The sequence below is a fragment of the Canis lupus genome, chromosome 19, assembly GCF_011100685.1.
Source record: "Canis lupus familiaris isolate Mischka breed German Shepherd chromosome 19, alternate assembly UU_Cfam_GSD_1.0, whole genome shotgun sequence".
Taxonomy (NCBI): Eukaryota; Metazoa; Chordata; class Mammalia; order Carnivora; family Canidae; genus Canis; species Canis lupus.
The window spans coordinates 19,240,249-19,257,901 of record NC_049240.1 but is presented as its reverse complement, the minus strand read 5'-3'; the positions used below and the strand labels follow the sequence as shown (position 1 = coordinate 19,257,901).

Here is a 17,653-nt window from a genome sequence, read left to right as displayed (position 1 = left end):
GGAAAGAAAAGATACCAGGAAAACTTCCCCAAAAAATCTCTTGAAAGTTGCCTGTGATTTTCCAAGGCAAGTTCAGGAAAATAGAGAAATACAGGAAGGTATAACCCAGCATGCATAAAAACATGAAAGGATGAAAAAATCTTGCTTTCGACAAAGGGTTAAGAGTCTGAACAGAATGAAACAAGTAGTAAGTAGGCACAGAAAAACAAATGAGGGAAAAGTCATGGTGGGAGGTGAGGGGAAGCTGGAAAGCCATGCTAAGAAGTGCCAACTTTATCCTGTAGACAAGGGGAAGTCAGTAGAGATGTTTCAGTAGGGAAGAACAGTGTCAGCTCTGCACAGTAGTATTACCAGGGCAGCAGTGGAGATGATGGAATGGACTGTGCAAGAGTGGAGACAGTTAGACTGTTTTAAAGACAACTAACACAGACGAAGATAGGACCTGATCAAAGCTAGTAGCAGTGAAAATGGAAAGAAAAAAGACAGGAATGGAACCAAAGCAGAAGGGAACCAATTAGGATGATCCCTTTTTTGGATGGGGAATAGAACGACTGGTTTTACATTTCTCTCCAGTAGGCATACTGGAAGAGAAGCAGGCTGTGTCAGTTACCATAGCACATAGGTGGTAACTGGAGCTGTGTGAGGAGGCTATCGCAAAAGGCAATGCTAGTGGGGTGGCAAGGAGAGCCAGCAGAAAAGGGAAGGTCACCTCCAATCGGAATGGCAGCTAAGGGGTGCCTGGGTGGCTCAGTCGGTTAAGCATCTGACTCTTGATCTCAGCTCAGGTCCCCTTCTCAGGATCATGAGTTCAAGCCCCTGCACTGGGCAGGTAATATTTGCTCCATGTGGCAATGAGCCAAGCATGATGTTCAGAGCTTCACATGGATCATCTCATCTTACAGATGAAGAAACATACTGACTTAGAAAGGTTTGGAAAATCATCCAAGGGAACCTCAAGCAAAGTAGCAGAGCTGGTACTTGAATACAGGCCAGGGAACTGCAGGCTATTAATCATGATGCTGCATAGCCTCCCAAAGACAAAAAGAAAATCTCCAAAGAGGGTGATGGCATGGAGAACCCAAAGGAGAAAAATGTTCCAGGAAGAAAGGAAGAAAAGGCAATGTCCAATATCACAGAGAAGTCAAACAGCAAGTGAGAGTGAAAAGTGTGTGCCGGATCTGGTAAGGACAAGGTCTATGATAGCGGTAAAAGCCTGATTGGAGAACACCAAAAAGTGAATTGTCAGGCAGAGCACCTCCATGAACTCTGATTTTACAAATGATGGGTTAAAAAAAAAATGCTTTTAAAAACTCACTCTAACTTTATCCAGTTTATAAGTCTATGGAGTTGCTAGCAGGTAGAGAGGTTAAGAACAGAGGAGACAAGAGAGATTTGCCTTAAAAAGACATCTGACCACTGAGATTGAAGGAAATGAGGTGGAAGAGGGAAGGAAGAGGAGTATCCTCAGAATCTCGGCTACTAACTATGAAGAGGAAATAACTGCTGGTTGTATTGTTGAGAGCTTTCTAGAAATTGGGAAGCACATGCTACATTCCACACGATCCGAGTCACTGTCAAAGAGAGCCAAAGCCACGTAGTGGTAGTAAGAGACCAGATGTGAATCACAGATGTGAGTCACATGGGCAGAAACCTTGTTTGGACATCCTGTCCAAACCCCATTCCTGCCCACACAAAATTGTCTGCAGTAGGCCAATGTGACTTTCCATGACTCACACAAGAGGGCTTTTCCGTTGTCCCATAGTATCCACTAGCCTCAAGTTAAACATTTATACCTTACCAGGGTTAATTCCAACCGTAAGCAGATACTGTTCCTTCACCCAATCCTGGTCCATCCTTAATCACCTTCATTCCCTGCCACCAAGGCCTGATCAAGGGAATTATTATCTCAGACAACTATTATTCTCAGACAATACATGGCCAAAACATAGAATTTGCTTTTTTAACTCTCACCTTCAAAATTATCCACTCTGCTAGCTCTATAATTTTGTTGGCTTTTTTTGTCCGTTTATTCTAAATGAGAAAGTTCTTTCCCTTCAGACTAGGTATGCCAAAATAAAATGAATAAAATTAAACCAAAAAACAAGGGAAGGGTTGCTTTCATAGACAGAATTTAAAGAAACAGGAAAAAAAATACAGAAACAACAACTTCAAATTTAAAGATGAGAAAACTTTCACTTGTCTGGAACATTTTATTTTTTTAAGATTTTATTTATTCATGAGAGACACAGAGACAAAAGCAGAGTTAGGAGCAAGTTCCCTGCTGGGAGCCCAATTCAGGACTCGATGCCAGGACCCCAGGATCACGCCCTGAGCTGAAGGCAGATGCTCAATTGCTGAGCCGCTCAGGCACCCCTGTCTGGAACATTTTAAACTGAAGCTTTCCTGAAGGTAGAGAAGACAACTAAACCCTCTTTAAATCTGTCTCCAATGAAACCAATACTTAATCAAACATCTATGCAACATTCCACATAATACTAACTATGAAGCAAACCAGTACCGCTGAGCAACTGCTAAGCAGTCACACAGTGATTTTTAAGTATGGTTCTTCTGAGGTTCGGGTGTCACAAAAAGCCTCTGGAGAGAACACCAAAAAAAGTGGGGAAGTGGAATGACAAATGAGCTCTCACTCCCCAGCCACAGGAGTTCAGGTCCTATCTGATGTACACAGTACAGGCCCAGTAATATTTCCTATAATAATGGGTCCTGCTGATGAGCAAAGAAAAAAATTAAAAATCACTGTACAAGGAAAATAAAATGAGCAAGAAAAGAGGGGAAAATCAGCATGACATGATTATTATCTAAGTTGCAAGGTAAAATAAATAACAGGGGAAAAAAAAACAAAAACAAAAACTAGGGGCGCTTGGGTAGCTCAGTTAAGCATCTGCCTTCAGCCTGCTTCTCCCTCTCCTGCTCCTCCCTTCTGTTCTCTGTCAAATAAATATTTCTTTTAAAAGTTTTTAAAAAAAGAAAAAAAGAAAAAAACTAGAACCTCCAAGAAGACTGAGGGATACAAACAAAAACACCAGGGGGTGAGAAATAAGATCTCAAGCCCTTAATTCATACCTTTGCTCCAATTCCATCAAAAACAGTGAAAATTAAGTCCGAAGTCTTAAATTCATATTGGCTTTGAAACATTGCCTTTGATCCCTTTCTTAAAATCAAGCGTAAGGGGAAAAAGCAACACTGTAAATAATTTAAGTTATATGCACAGAGGTAGAAGTTTTGATAATGAAATAAAGATTTTACCAATATGATTTAGGTTTTTGTTGTTCTTTAATGCTCCCATGACTATGACTCCCTGCCAGTATAAAAATGCCTTCCGTTGGCGAATACCAACAAATAGAAAGTTACACTGTCCATGAATAATGGTGATCCCTTGAATTAAAGTAGGCAAATGCATTAGCCTCCAATGAGTACACATTTGGCGAGGGTGGGGGGGCTGTTTTACCTAATTGTTCAACTGAGCATTCTATGTACAGTACTTGAAAAGCTGTATCACTAACCAATTCATTCACCAATGTTTCAGAAAACAAGATTACAGATTTCTCATTTTAGAGAAGAGTACATGGATTCACAATTTTATCTCCTTTTCTATCTAAACAAGGGGCAGAAATCTAATAAATATGTCTGGTCCTACACAAAGGTAGGAAATGTTAGCCTCAAATCATCTTAGTTGTAGGAAGAGAAATAAAACATAAATAAATGACCTACAGAGGTGACAGAGGATTTAAATATCATACAGACAGCGCCTTCTAAATGTTTTATAAGAACTCAAATTTAACAAATCTACTGTCTTGTCCCCCACCTCAAACCTGTATTCTTTTCGTAAAAACACAAATGAACCATGCAATTAAGCAAGCCACTCTTCTTGACTCTGACCAGATCCTTCACCACCAACTACGACCCCACTCATGCATCCTATTGCCTACTCTCTCAGTCCCCTCCTATCTAAAGTTCCAACCTCGGTGTCCATCAAAAGATGAATGGATAAAGAAGATGTGGTCTATGTATACAATGGAATATTCCTCAGCCATTAGAAATGACAAATACCCACCATTTGCTTCAACGTGGATGGAACTGGAGGGTATTATGCTGAGTGAAGTAAGTCAATCGGAGAAGGACAAACATTATATGGTCTCATTCATTTGGGGAATATAAATAATAGTGAAAGGGAACAGAAGGGAAGGGAGAAGAAATGGGTAGGAAATATCTGAAAGGGAGACAGAACATGAAGACTCCTAACTCTGGGAAACGAACTAGGGGTGGTGGAAGGGGAGGAAGGCGGGGGGTGGGAGTGAATGGGTGACGGGCACTGAGGGGGGCACTCGACGGGATGCGCACTGGATGTTATTCTGTATGTTGGCAAATTGAACACCAATAAAAAATAAATTTATTATTAAAAAAAAATAAAGTTCCAACCACTGCTTAGCTTGTCTTTAAGATTTCCCTGTGATCACAGCAGCAGATTCCTAAGTAGTCTTCCAATATCCAGCTTCTCTCTCTTTCCCTCCCACCCCCCTGCACCACCATGCAGTCTCTGCGGCCCTCAGAAAAGCAACGTCACACTGGTACCAGGGTGATCTTTGTTAAATACAAAGCTATTGTATTTACAACTCACAACTCCTTGATAGCTCTCCTTACCTACAAAATGGTTCGTATTCTCTAGCTCCTTCCAGCATCCCTTTCCAAGACAGGGCTCCATCTACCCACCTGATGGCAGCTTCACTCCAGCAATACCATACTCCTGGCCAAGCCAAACTCCTTCATATTTCTGAGCATTCATCTTTGCGGGTGTTGTCTCTACAAATGTCTTTCCTCCTTGTCCCATCCTATTGCTGCCTGGTAAGTAAACTCAATTTTCCCTTCTGTGAAATTGAAATAGTAATACTTCCTTCCGAAACTGTATTACGAGCACTAAATAATGCATAAACAGACTTAGCAATGCATCTGTTATACAAATAAATTTTTGTTCCATTTCCTTTTTTATTTCCCACATCTAACAATACCTGGTACATAGTGGGAACTCAAAAACTTCATACATTCATGAATGCATGCATGAATGGGAAGCAAAGAGAACAGTTAGGAACAAGTGTCCAAAGAAATGATACCAACTAGAATATACATTCATTCTAGTAAATCAATTGCATATAGGTTTACATATTATATAAACTACTAAACATACTATATAAACTACTAAAATTACACAAACCACTGAAAGGCTGTGTGGGTCCAAAAAACACTTAAAGCAAAGATCTTAGGAATACTAGTTTTTGTAAAGATCAACAGTTTTAGATAATATACAAGTTATATGAATAAAATTTATTTCAGAAATCGATCTAGGATGTAAAAATATTATATTCCTATCACTTTACATTTCTAAGTCACTAAAACAAAACAAAACAAAGCACAGATTGCCCAACTCACTAGCTTGCCACCTGTGTCCAGGGGGACTAGATCTAGATAAGGCAATTAAGGTTTACTGAATGCCAATGAATTGCTCAGTGACTTGTAAAGCAGCCAAGCAATTTGGGATCTAGATTTTTCTCAGCATCCAAAATATAAACAAGAGTCAGAGGTATCAGGAACTGAGAGACAGTAACCCAAAGACCCACAGGTCACGGGTAAACAGGTAATCCTAATCTATATTTTACTACAAAGAAATGTGGTATATGTATACAATGGAATTTACTCAGCCATCAGAAAGGATGAATACTACCATTTACAATGACATGGATGGGACTGGAGGGTATCATGCTGAGTGAAATAAGTCAATCAGAGAAAGACAATTATCTTATGGTTTCTCTCATATATGGAATATAAGAAGTAGTGAAAGAGACCATAGGGAAGGGGGAAACTGAGCAGGGAAAAATTAGAGAGGAAGACAAACCATAAGAGACTCCAAACTCTGGGAAACAAAGGGCTGCAGAAGGGGAGGTGGGTAGGGGGATGGGGAATGGGTGAAGGGCATTAAGGAGGGCACATGAGATGAGCACTGGATGTTATACTATATGTTGGCAAACTGAATTTAAATTTATAAAGGTTAAAAAAATTTTACTATATATAGATAATTCAGGCAATTAAAGGCTCTTTGGCCATTCCTTATTAAAGATCTTGAACTAGCTTGAACTCATATTTAGCACAGTAGAAAATGTCAGTGATTCAATAATATAATAATTTATCATTCATTTAGCAAAATTTATTCTAAAATAACAGGTTCCAAATCAGATAAATACAAAACCATTCAAGTGAAGGATTTTAAAGCTATAAAAAAATATTATCCAGGAATCATTTATATGTAAGTACATTTGTAATCCATATTTTTCTTGTATGTCATGGAGAAGATATAATTAACCTGTGTGTTCTCTTTGAGAAAGACTGAGAAGCCTCGTGTTAGACTACTTCTCTCCATGGTAATAGTCAACTGGTAGACCCCCATGTTTCAATGCTAGTGGATGAGGGTTAGGACCAGAAAGAGAAGGGCAGAGCCCAAGTGGTGGTTATTTCACAAATACCTCCAGCTCTGAAAGTATTTACCCAATATGATAATATAAAGCACTTTTTTATGCAGTTCACAATATCTGTCATGGCTTTGTCTCCCTATACCGATATTATTAGGGTAAAATTTTAAAAATTTGCATTGATATGAATTTATTAATTATAAGATAAAAATTTATAACTTATATAATAAACAAAAAACATCAATATAAATATACACAAGAGTACAATGCATCCCTAATATTTTTTATATAAAAACAGAAACTTCAATTATCTATCAAAGATCAATCAGTCAATGCTTTCTCATAAAATTCTTAACAAGACAGTCATGGCCATGAGCTACATATATAATTGATTCCTGGATCTCTGCAGATTGGCAGGGCGATCCCTAGGTCAAGTAAAAAGACAAAACACTGGTATGGAAGGTACAGTTTATAAACATGAAGAATTACTGCTGTGGGAGTCTACATTTTAATTCTTCAGTAAATAAGAGATAATATTTAATGATATGTTTTAAACTGATGAAATGTGCACCTCTAAGTCTCAGGCATCCCTGGTTCCCATAACCACAGGTCAACAAAATGTGCTACCATAGAAACCATTTGAAATCTAACACTGAAACTACTTCAGCTTTCCTACAATTACGCTGGGGTCCAAGGGAATTTTTTGACAAGCAGAAGTGCAAGTCTTTAATGTGGGCATCCTGCATACCATTAAATGTATAAGTATAAAAACAACAAAACTCTATCTTAATATTAAACATTTTAACAAAATGTTTTACTTTCATGATTTCCAAGGAGAACAAATAACAAAGCTATTACAAAATTCAACACTGTAGCTTTCTTAACATTATTTGCAGCTTTTATGATGACTAAAAACTGGTTTTGGTAGAAAACAGTCCTGGAATTATACTGTGATAGAGAAAAGACACCTAATTTTATAATGCAAACCACCATTCTCCCAGATTTTCTTTTAATTTTTTTTTATTTATGATAGTCACAGAGAGAGAGAGAGAGAGAGAGAGAGAGGCAGAGGGAGAAGCAGGCTCCATGCACCGGGAGCCTGACGTGGGATTCGATCCCAGGTCTCCAGGATCACGCCCTGGGCCAAAGGCAGGCGCCAAACCGCTGCGCCACCCAGAGATCCCCCAGATTTTCTATATATAGTAGCCTTTAAACTTTTCATTATTTGAAATTACTAAGTTCACAATTTGAAAAACCTGTTCGTTTGTGCTATCTGGAGTCCACATAATTAAAAGGAATTGATTGAGAAACTTCAGACATCACTGGGTCAACTTACAAAAGAGATTCAAGAAACAGCCAAATGAGCAAGGATAAAGGGAATTATTCTTTGATATTTGTTCAATCATCATGTACATCACCACAACAATATATCAGGATAAGAAAAACAACCCTTAGTGAAGGAAAGTTAATTCCACCTAAAAATATCCTTTACATGAGAAGAACCTAAACCAAAGTTTCCATTTGAAGTAATATGAGAATTGGCTTCTTAAGTGAAAATGAGGAAGTAACTAACAATGAAAGCACTGCACAAATTTAATAAAGTTACCAAGTCACCATAAACCTCCCATTTTCTCTTGGAAAGGACCTTGAAGCCTTACTCAATTTTGATGTCAGTTTTGTTTGCATCTTTTTTGTTGTTGTTTTAATAAATTCAGAGTATAAAGAGAGCATTGTCTGAACAGTTAAGATACTGGTTTTAGAAAAATTATCTGGACAAGCCAGTTTGATTGCTGAGATCTGTAAAATTGGTTTTGCAGTGGAGTTGTTAGCACTGATATTCTATTCACAAAAGACTGTACAACACAGTCATTTTTTTTTTTAAGATTTTATTTATTTATTCATGATAGAGAGAGAGAGAGAAAGGCAGAGACACAGGCAGATGGAGAAGCAGGCTCCATGCAGGGACTTGATCCCGGGACTCCAGGGTCACACCCTGGGCCAAAGGCAGGCGCCAAGTCGCTGAGCCACCCAGGGATCCCCCCAACACAGTCACTTTTAAAAAGAATTCTGTGTGGATGCCTGGGTGGCTCAGCGGTTTAGCTCTGCCTTCCACCCAGGTGGTGATCCTGGAGTCCCAGATCAAGTCCGGCGTCAGGCTCCCTGCATGGAGCCTGCTTCTCCCTCTGCCTCTCTCTCTCTCTCACTCACTCTCTCTCTCTTTCTGTCTCTCTCGTGAATAAAGTCTTTAAAAAAAAATAAAAGACTGCTGTATGAATGATTTTTTTTCTTTCCCGTATTTTCGATAAATATTAAGAAGAGCAAAGAAGGCCAATATTAGGTAATCAAATTCTGAAACATTCCCAAGGCAAATTCAATTTAGAACTCGTTCCACGAGTTGGTTACTTAAGGAAAAACAGCTCTTCTGTGTAATCTTTTGCTTTGCTGGGGGCGGGGGGGGGCGAAGCAGTGCCTACAAGGAACAGTTCCCTTCTGTAAAACTGGGTTGAGCAACTGGAAAAAGCTCACCAGAGCTCTACTGGAAAAAGCCATTGCCCACCCTTGGTATTAAAATAACACAGGGAACGGTAGGAAAGGAGGGGAGAGGAGGGGAAGGAGGGGAGAGGAGGAAAAGGAGGGGAGGGGAGAGGAGAGAAAGGAGGGGAGGGGAGAGGAGGGAAAGGAGGGGAAGGAGGGGAGAGGAGAGGAAGGAGGGGAGAGGAGGGAAAGGAGGGGAGAGGAGGGAAAGGAGGGGAGAGGAGGGAAAGGAGGGGAGAGGAGGGAAAGGAGGGGAGGGGAGAGGAGGGAAAGGAGGGGAGAGGAGGAAATGGAGGGGAGGGGAAGGAGGGGAGAGGAGAGGAAGGAGGGGGGGAGGGGAGAGGAGGGGAGGGGAAGGAGGGGAGGGAGAGGAGAGGAGGGAAAGGAGGGGAGAGGAGAGAAAGGAGGGGAGAGGAGGGAAAGGAGGGGAGAGGAGGAAATGGAGGGGAGGGAGGGGTAAGGAGGGGAGGGAGGGGTAAGGAGGGGAGAGGAGAGGAAGGAGGGGAGAGGAGAGGAAGGAGGGGAGAGGAGGGAAAGGAGGGGAGAGGAGAGAAAGGAGGGGGAAGGAGGGGAGAGGAGGGAAAGGAGGGGAGAGGAGGGAAAGGAGGGGAGAGAAGGGAAAGGAGGGGAGAGGAGAGGAAGGGAGGGAAGGCAGGCAGGCAACCAAAGCCAGACGTGGGACAAAGCCGCTCCCGCCGCCCGAGCGCGAGGAGCGCTCCCTGCCCGGCCGGGTTACGCGGCATCTCGGGATCCAGCGCGGGCGCCCGACAGTCCCTCGCGGCGAGGGGGCGCCCAGAGCCCGCCACGTCACCCGCGGCCGCGCCCCACGGGCCGCTCGGGGGCAGGTTCGGGCGGGCACGACGCGGGAGGAGCCGGGGGCGCAGCAGCGGGGCGGGGGGCCGATTCCCGGAGGCGCCCTCCGCGGGCCGCGACTCTTCTGGCTCCGACCAGCCCTATAGCCCCCGGAGTCAGCCTACAAGCGGGCGAACGCGCGCGCCGCGCCGGGGCGCACGGCCGTACCTGTGCCATGGCGACTGCTCGGGTCCAGGCAGGGGGATGCCAAACTGCAAGACAGACAGACAGACACGGCGGGTTTAGCGAGCCCCAGGCCGGTCCTGCCCGCGGCCCCCTCCCCGACGCAGCCGCAGCCGCAGCCCCAGCCCCAGCCCCAGCCCCGCTGGGCGAGCGCTCACCCGAGGGTGCACCGGGACCTAAGCGCGCCGAGCCTCGCAGGGAGCCGGGCCGGGGACGCGAGCAGAAGAGGCTCCGGGCAGCGGCTGCGAGCGCCCTGGGAGCAGCGGAAACGCCGCCCGCCCGCCGCGCCCCTCCCTCGCACCCCGCGGCCGGCCCCGCGAGCCCGGCCCGCCCCCTCCCCGGCCTCAGTGCGCCTGCGCGGGGCGCCGCGGGTCCTGGGCCGCGCAGCCGGGGTGCGGCCGCCGCCTGGAAGCCGGAGGGGGCGCTGCCGCCAAAGGGCCGCGGGGAGGGCGTGGGGACTGCGGGCGGGACTCCGGGCCGTGGGGCCCTGGGGCTCCTCCTCCCTCCGTGGCCGCAGGAACGGCGGCCTCAGCTGCTGCGTCGCTGCCCGCGCCGGCTCACTTCTTGCAAGGCGAGACGGTCCCTGCGCCCAAGGACAGGGCGGCAATGACCTTGGTATAGAAAACGGGTGAAGCTTTGAGGACCATTTCCCAAGTGTGTTTCTAAGCAAACAAAAAGGGTCCGTGGTTACTTCTTCCATGGCCCTCTCTGTAATGCATGCAGCCCTTTGGCAGCCTCTGTAGGAAATTTCAAAACCCCTGCCTGGGTCAGATCCTATTTTACAAACCAAGCCTAGACCTTTAATGAAACTTAACTTTGAGCTATAGTCTGTAGTAAGTATGAACAAGTGGACAGCCCAGCCCGGGTGGCGCAGCGGTTTAGCACCACCTTCTGCCCAGGGCGTGATCCTGGAGACCCGGGAAAGAGTCCTGCATCGGGCTCCCTGCATGGGGCCTGCTTCCCCCTCTGCCTGTGTCTCTGCCTCTCTCTCTCTCTCTCTCTCTCTCTCTCTCTCTCTCTCTCTCTCGTAAATAAAATATTAAAGAAAAAAGAAATATGCGTAAGTATAGGAGAGTGAGAGACAGAGACTGACTCCGGGATACTGTACCAGGCTGGCACAGGAAAAGAAAAATAGCGCCCTTCTTAGGCTCCCTGGTGTGGGGGAGGAGAGGCACCAGGGCAGGGGCGACCAGGCCATAGGAGAAGCTTGCGACACTAGACAGAGATAACATACTCTCAGATGAGAAGAGCAGTGCTGCGGAGATGTCAGGATAAGAGATTAGAATCCAGCCTGCTTTGAGGAGTCCAGAAGTCTTGTCAAATTAAATGGAGAACTAATGTGATTCTTTTTTTTTTAAATGTGATTCTTTGTATAGAACATTTCATTTGCTTTCACGTGTGAGCCACATGTTTAATCAGAGCCTGACAAAGTCGCAGCAGAGTGGTTGTTTACTGGAAAAGAAGGCAAAATTTAAAAGTATGTGGAGCTTGCAACATACACGTTACCCCCGCCCCCTTTTAATAGTTGCCTTTCCTCTTCTCTGGGAGCCTCTTCCCAACCAGGCCAACATCTCTGTATGGCCCCCAGCTCTCCACTTCACAGCTCCCATGACATTCTTGACAGGCTCATGCGCCTGAAGGCAGCCCTTGCTCTGCATCTTTCTGTCCTCACTTATGCTTTTTGCTTTCTTTGTGCCTTTCACCACGTAGCTCCTGTAACTGGCCTAGAGCGTTCTTCCCCCCCCCCCCACACACACATCTACCTGAACTCGATTTGTTCATTGTCTCTCATTTCCTACTCTCAGAGTAATGAAATTACATGAGACCTAAAAATCTTATTGATTCTATAGGGAAAGGCCCATCATGGGTTAATGACTTGCTCTGTGTCCTGCAGCTAAGCTCTGATAGAACTAATGAATTATGAAATCCAGTGTCTTATATACCCCAGTTAGTATTCTTTTGCTTCCAGTTACATTGATTTATTCAACTCCTACTCTGAACCAGACACCATTCTAGGTGCTGGGGAAAGGATAATGCAGTAAATGAAACAAAGTAGGTCATACATTCTGATGGAGGAGACAGGCAATAAACAAATATCTATTATGTCCAGTATGATAGCTACTATAAAGAAAATAAAGTAGGGTTAGGGACTAGGGATGAGGGGAATATTATTTTTTTTAAGATTTTGTTTATTTATTCATGAGAGACAGAGAGAGAGAGGCAAAGGGAGAAGCAGGTTCCATGCAGGAAGTCCAATGAGGGACTCCATCTCAGGACTCCAGGATCACACTCTAGACAAAGGCAGATGCTCAACTGCTGAGCCACCCAGGTGACCTAGGAATATCATTTGGCAAAGGTGATTTTAAAGCATTTCTTGAGGAGAAACGGAATTATTATAATTTAATTGCATTTGATAACTATGTACTGGGCACCCAAAAACTAAAACAGGAGACAAACTACATCATAAAAGAAATGCAATCAAAATGCAACCGGTTTCAGAGGAGGGATCGCTAATGTCTTGTCAAGGGATTCTAAAAATTGAGATGACATTTGAATTAGGCTTCTAGGGAGGATATTTTGTCATTCAATGAAGAAAAAAAAAAAAGGATGATCTCTGGTTAGGGACAGCAAAACCAGAAGGAAAGTGCTTTTTTGTGCAGAGAGTGAAAAGTGCGTAGAGAGAAACTGTGACTTAGATGCTGCTTTGAATAGTATATTCAATTGATGGATTTTGAATGAATGGTTTTTAAACTCCTGGGTATAATAAATAATGGCCAGTAAGGAAATTTCCTTTACTATCTCTTAAAAACAGTATCAATCATCCATTTCCAAAAGTCTCTGATCAGAGTCCAAAAGTCATTCTCAGAATCTCCACCAGACCCTCCAGTTAATTCATTCATTCTCTCAATTAAGCTTCTCTTTCATGCATTTAAAATTAAAATCCTTCTCACTCAGTGTGTTCTCTTAATACTGTGTTAAATTTAAGTATTGCATAACAATTTGGGGTTGTTTTACTATTCTTGGGAACAATTAATAGATTTCAGGGCAGCCCCGGTGGCCCAGCAGTTTAGCACTGCCTTCAGCCCAGGGAGTGATCCTAGAGAACCCGGATCAAGTCCCATGTCAGGATCCCTGCATGGAGCCTGCTTCTCCCTCTGCCTGTGTCTCTCTGCCTCTCTGTCTCTGTCTCTCTGTGTCTCTCATGAATAAATAAATAAAATCTTTAAAAATAATAATAATAGATTTCAGCTATTTTCTGGTAAGATAATCGGGTTGCATTCCTACCTAAAATTTTCTTTTCATTGAGGAAATATACCAAAAGTCAAATAACTGATTTACAAACAAACTTTTGAAACTCAATTTATTTGTAAACTCAGGATTTCCCACTTTCACTCTTGCCCTCGATTATTTGGATCATTCAGGAACTAGACATTTTATCCTAAACAAGTCACTAAGCTTCCTGATGCTGCAATTTCTACATCTGTCAGCTCTAATATTTTGATCATATATCCATTGACCTACTGTTTTCCCTGAATATAATGATCCATAAAGAGAGAGAAAAATGAGTAATAGGCTTTGCATAAGTTAGTACAAGAAAACTTTTTCCTCATTTTAGAAGAGTAGGAGTCTTGTGTTTTAAAAGACTACATATTTTCAACTAGCCTACTTTAAAACTTGATTTTGTTTAGGGGCACCTGGGTGGCTCAGTTGGTTAAGTGTCTGACTCTTGATTTCAGCTCAGATCATGATTCCAGGGTCATGAGATTGAACCCTGCATCTGGCTCCATGCTCACTGCAGAGTCAACTTGAGATTCTCTCTTCCTCCGTCTGCCCTTTCCCATGTGCAGGCTCGCTCTCTCGCTCGCTCGCTCTCCCCCTCATAAATAAAATCTTTAAAAAAATAAAATAAAATTGATTTTGTTTAATAAATATAGTTGTTATAAATTGTGATTACTAAAAGGAGAAAGGGAGAAGACGGGAACATGAATTATAATAGGCAGAGGAAATGAGAGAATGCCTATGGAGTAAGGCAGGAGATAGATAAAAAGGGAAAGTAGGAATGCCCTGGCTCTCACACTAGAGCTGGAAAGAGCACACCCACTGAGGTCAGGGAGAACTAGGTTCAAATCCCCACTGTGCTGCACACCAGGCATGTGATCCTAGGTTTCCTTATCTAAAGTGGTGGTTACCAGGCACCTAGGTAGCTCAATTGGTTGAGCTTCTGCCTTTGGTTCAGGTCATGATCCCAGGGTCCTGGGATTGAGCTTCATATCTCTCTGCATATCTTTTTCTCCCTCTCTCTCTGCCTGCTGCTCCGCCTGCTTGGGTGCATTCTTGTGTGTGTGTGAGTGTGTGAGAGAGAGAGAGAGAGAGAGATAAAGTCTTTTAAAAATAAAATAAATATTAAAAAATAAAGTAGTGGTTAGAAAATAAATAAATAAATAAATAAATAAATAAATAAATAAATAAATAAATAAAGTAAGTAAGTAAGTAAGTAAGTAAGTAAGTAAGTGGTGGTTGGGATTAAATGAGCTAATTTGTGAAAATGCCTAACAACTGATTAGATTGGTTTCATTCCTCCATGGCTCTACCACCCCAAAACTATAACGCTCAGCTCCTATTCTGAGGACTCAGTCCCCACTCTCACAATGAAAACAAAATTAACCTCCTTGGTCCCACTGCTCTACTGCCACAGGGCCTGTCCTATCACCAGCCAATTCAAGCCTGGCAGGCCTCTACTTTTGGGAGCCAACCTGATGATTCCTGGTGCCATTTCCCTTCTGCCTCCTATTTTTCTCTCATCCAGAGTCTTCCATCTGTGGCTCCTATTGACATGCAGCTAAACTAGACTCTTCTCCACATGCAAGCCTCTGTGGTCCCCATGGGATATTGCCAAGGACTCCAGAAGAACTACTTGAATTTTAATTCAAGCCATCAACCTGGCCTCAGCTCGTCCACCCATGAGCATCTCGGGGTGAGAAGTGCAGGTGCATTCCTCTGCAGATTTTTCCCAGTTGCCCCCCTCACTTGTATATCCCAGCAGTGACACGGGAATGCAGCTAGCATTCTAGTGGTTTCCCCATCCTTGTACTTCAGATCTCAAGTGATTATAGTGTCCTTAGGGAAAATTGGTCCAGACTTACTTTCAGAATCTTGTCCTGAGCCAACAGTGTTAAATTATTAGAAGACCCTTTAATCTCCCCTTCCTGAGATCCATGTGCACACCAGAAATTAAAAGCAGAGACTCCTCAGGAGACGTTTAGCTTTAGATGTCCTTCCACTGTTTTTATTTAAAACAATATATGTATTTATCCAGTAAAATGTGAATCAACTTCCTTAGCAGGAAACTGGAATGTAGGTCGTGGATAAATAATTAGGTAAAGAAAATTCTCATAAGAATCTTTCAGACAGGGATGCTGGGTGGCTCAGCAGTTGAGCATCTGCCTTCGGCTCAGGGAGTGATCCTGGAGTCCCTGGATCGAGTCCAAGTCCCATGTCGGGCTCCCTGCATGGAGCCTGCTTCTCCCTCTGCCTGTGTCTCTGCCTCTCTCTCTCTCTGTGCCTCTCACGAATAAATAACTAAAATCTTAAAATAAAATAAAATTTATTTTAAAAAAAGAAACTTTCAGACAGAATGTTTTAAGCTTGATTGAAATTTTCAGAGTTATTAGCAATAACACACAGTAAAAATACTCAGCCTACTTATAAAAGGCTACTTTTTCTAGTTTATTACTGAATCCCCAGCACCTTGCATGGTGCCCAGCACTTAGTAGCTGCACATTGAATATTTTGAAAGAATGAGTGAATGGATGAATGAATCCATTGTGGTGTGCTGTGGGGTTTTTATGTTTAACAATGGCTGCTATTAACTGCAAACCATTGATATTCAGGGTGAGGAAGATTGAAAAAAAAAGTTAAAAGGAAACCTTGTAAGAAAATTTTACCAGAGAAATAGATAATATTCTCAGACAAGAATTCTGAATTCTGGAGACGACTTATCCCTGGGTGGGTAAAGTTTTGTTTTATGACATTACTAGTGTGTGACCTTGGACAATGATTTGATTTTTCCTAATTTGGGGTGGTGGTTAGCATTAGATGAGCTCATTTATTTAATGCCTAAAAATAACAGGAAGACTGGTTTCAATTTCTCATCCCTCATTCTCCTTCCAAAAATCTCTCACCACTAAACCCCACCCTCATTTTCCATGCTGATGATTCAGTCCCCCTCCCATCCCACTCAAAAACCAAAATTAAGTCCCCTGAATCCACTGCTCCAGGGCCGTAGGCCTTTCCTATCAATAGCCAACTTCTCAGCACTCACCTCCAGCTCCAACCCACTCCTACTCCTGGGGTAAGTTTATGGTCCTCTCAGCACTGGTTACTTTATCTGGGGTTTTTCTCCACTCATTCAACAAATTAATTGTGTCAGACCCTGGCACTGAGGATACAGTGATTTAAAAAAAAAAAAAAAAAAAAAGATGCACAGGATCTGTCCAGTTAGAGCAGGCAGTCAAACAAATTAAAGGAGGTGACACAGCAGAATTCCATTAACATTGGGGTAGAGGTAAGAGAGCAAAGGTAGGTTTATCCAAGGAAAGCCTCCTCAGGGTGGGTATGTGCCTATCTCCGAAGTCAAACAGGGATCAAAGCTAGAACTATAATACCCCATTCCTCCCCCACTTTATGCCATCTTGTTACTTGTATAAAATGAGAATGAACATTCAGAGCAGAACAACTGAGGAGGGATTTTGCCTGAGAAAGGGGAGGAAGAGGACTCACTCTCTAAAAGATGCTGTAACAGTCACCCTCACACGCTGGACACTGCCATTCTCCTCTAAAATCTTCCAATCTAATCCCCACTCCCTGACAGCTTCCTCCTGTCTTCCACATTCTCGCACCATTCCAGGCCTGTCTCCTATGACTCTCCGACACGATGCAAACCTCTACTTCCTCTCTTTACTCCCAGCCTACCAACCTTTCTCCTGCTTCTGTCTTTTCTGCCCAACCCCAGCCTGTCAGCAGACATAGCAGCCACCATCTTGTCATTATTACCCCCTTCACAGTCCAGTCTACTGTCTTCACATGCCCCAATGACCTGACCACGCCATCACGTGCCCCATATGTGGGCTGCTGAGTGTCAGTGGACATAACCAATCATACCACAGATTGGCCCTGCAACAAATTTAGGGTAATCAGTCTCAGTGGGACCCTCAATATTTCTTAGCAACCCTTGTCCTTGTGCAGCTCTTTTTCCACCCCTCATGATATTGATTTTAGTCTTCAATTGTACTTAAGATCCTAGCCATCTCTCCCAGCAAATGGCCTTAATTCCCGCTTAACAGGCCCACTTGCCCTGAATTCTCATCCTTCTCCCACAAATACATCGTGTCCACACCCATTCTTACGGCCCTTCTCGCTCAGAGGATGAGAAGCTCCTCTTCCTACCTGAGGTTTAAGGTTCATTCCCCAGGATTATGATCTTACACTTATCTGTATTTAAATCTTTTCCCTCCACTAGCTTCTTTCTTTCAGCCCAAATTAACAAAGCTGTTTAAATCAGGACTCTCTTAGTTTAAAGTGACAGAAACCCAATTCAAGCTAGC

At 43.3% G+C, this 17,653-nt stretch overlaps 1 protein-coding gene across 1 annotated transcript in view; it reads right to left on the bottom strand.

Moving 5' to 3' along the window:
- The window catches only part of ANXA5 (annexin A5), a 29,378-nt gene extending 19,308 nt beyond the window's left edge, over window positions 1-10,070 (bottom strand). The window contains exon 1 of the mRNA NM_001314118.1: window positions 10,035-10,070. Within this exon, the coding sequence (NP_001301047.1) occupies window positions 10,035-10,043 (9 nt within the window). The 5' untranslated portion in view covers window positions 10,044-10,070. The remainder of the gene's footprint in view (window positions 1-10,034) is intronic.
- Between the last annotated feature and the right edge of the window lie 7,583 nt (window positions 10,071-17,653).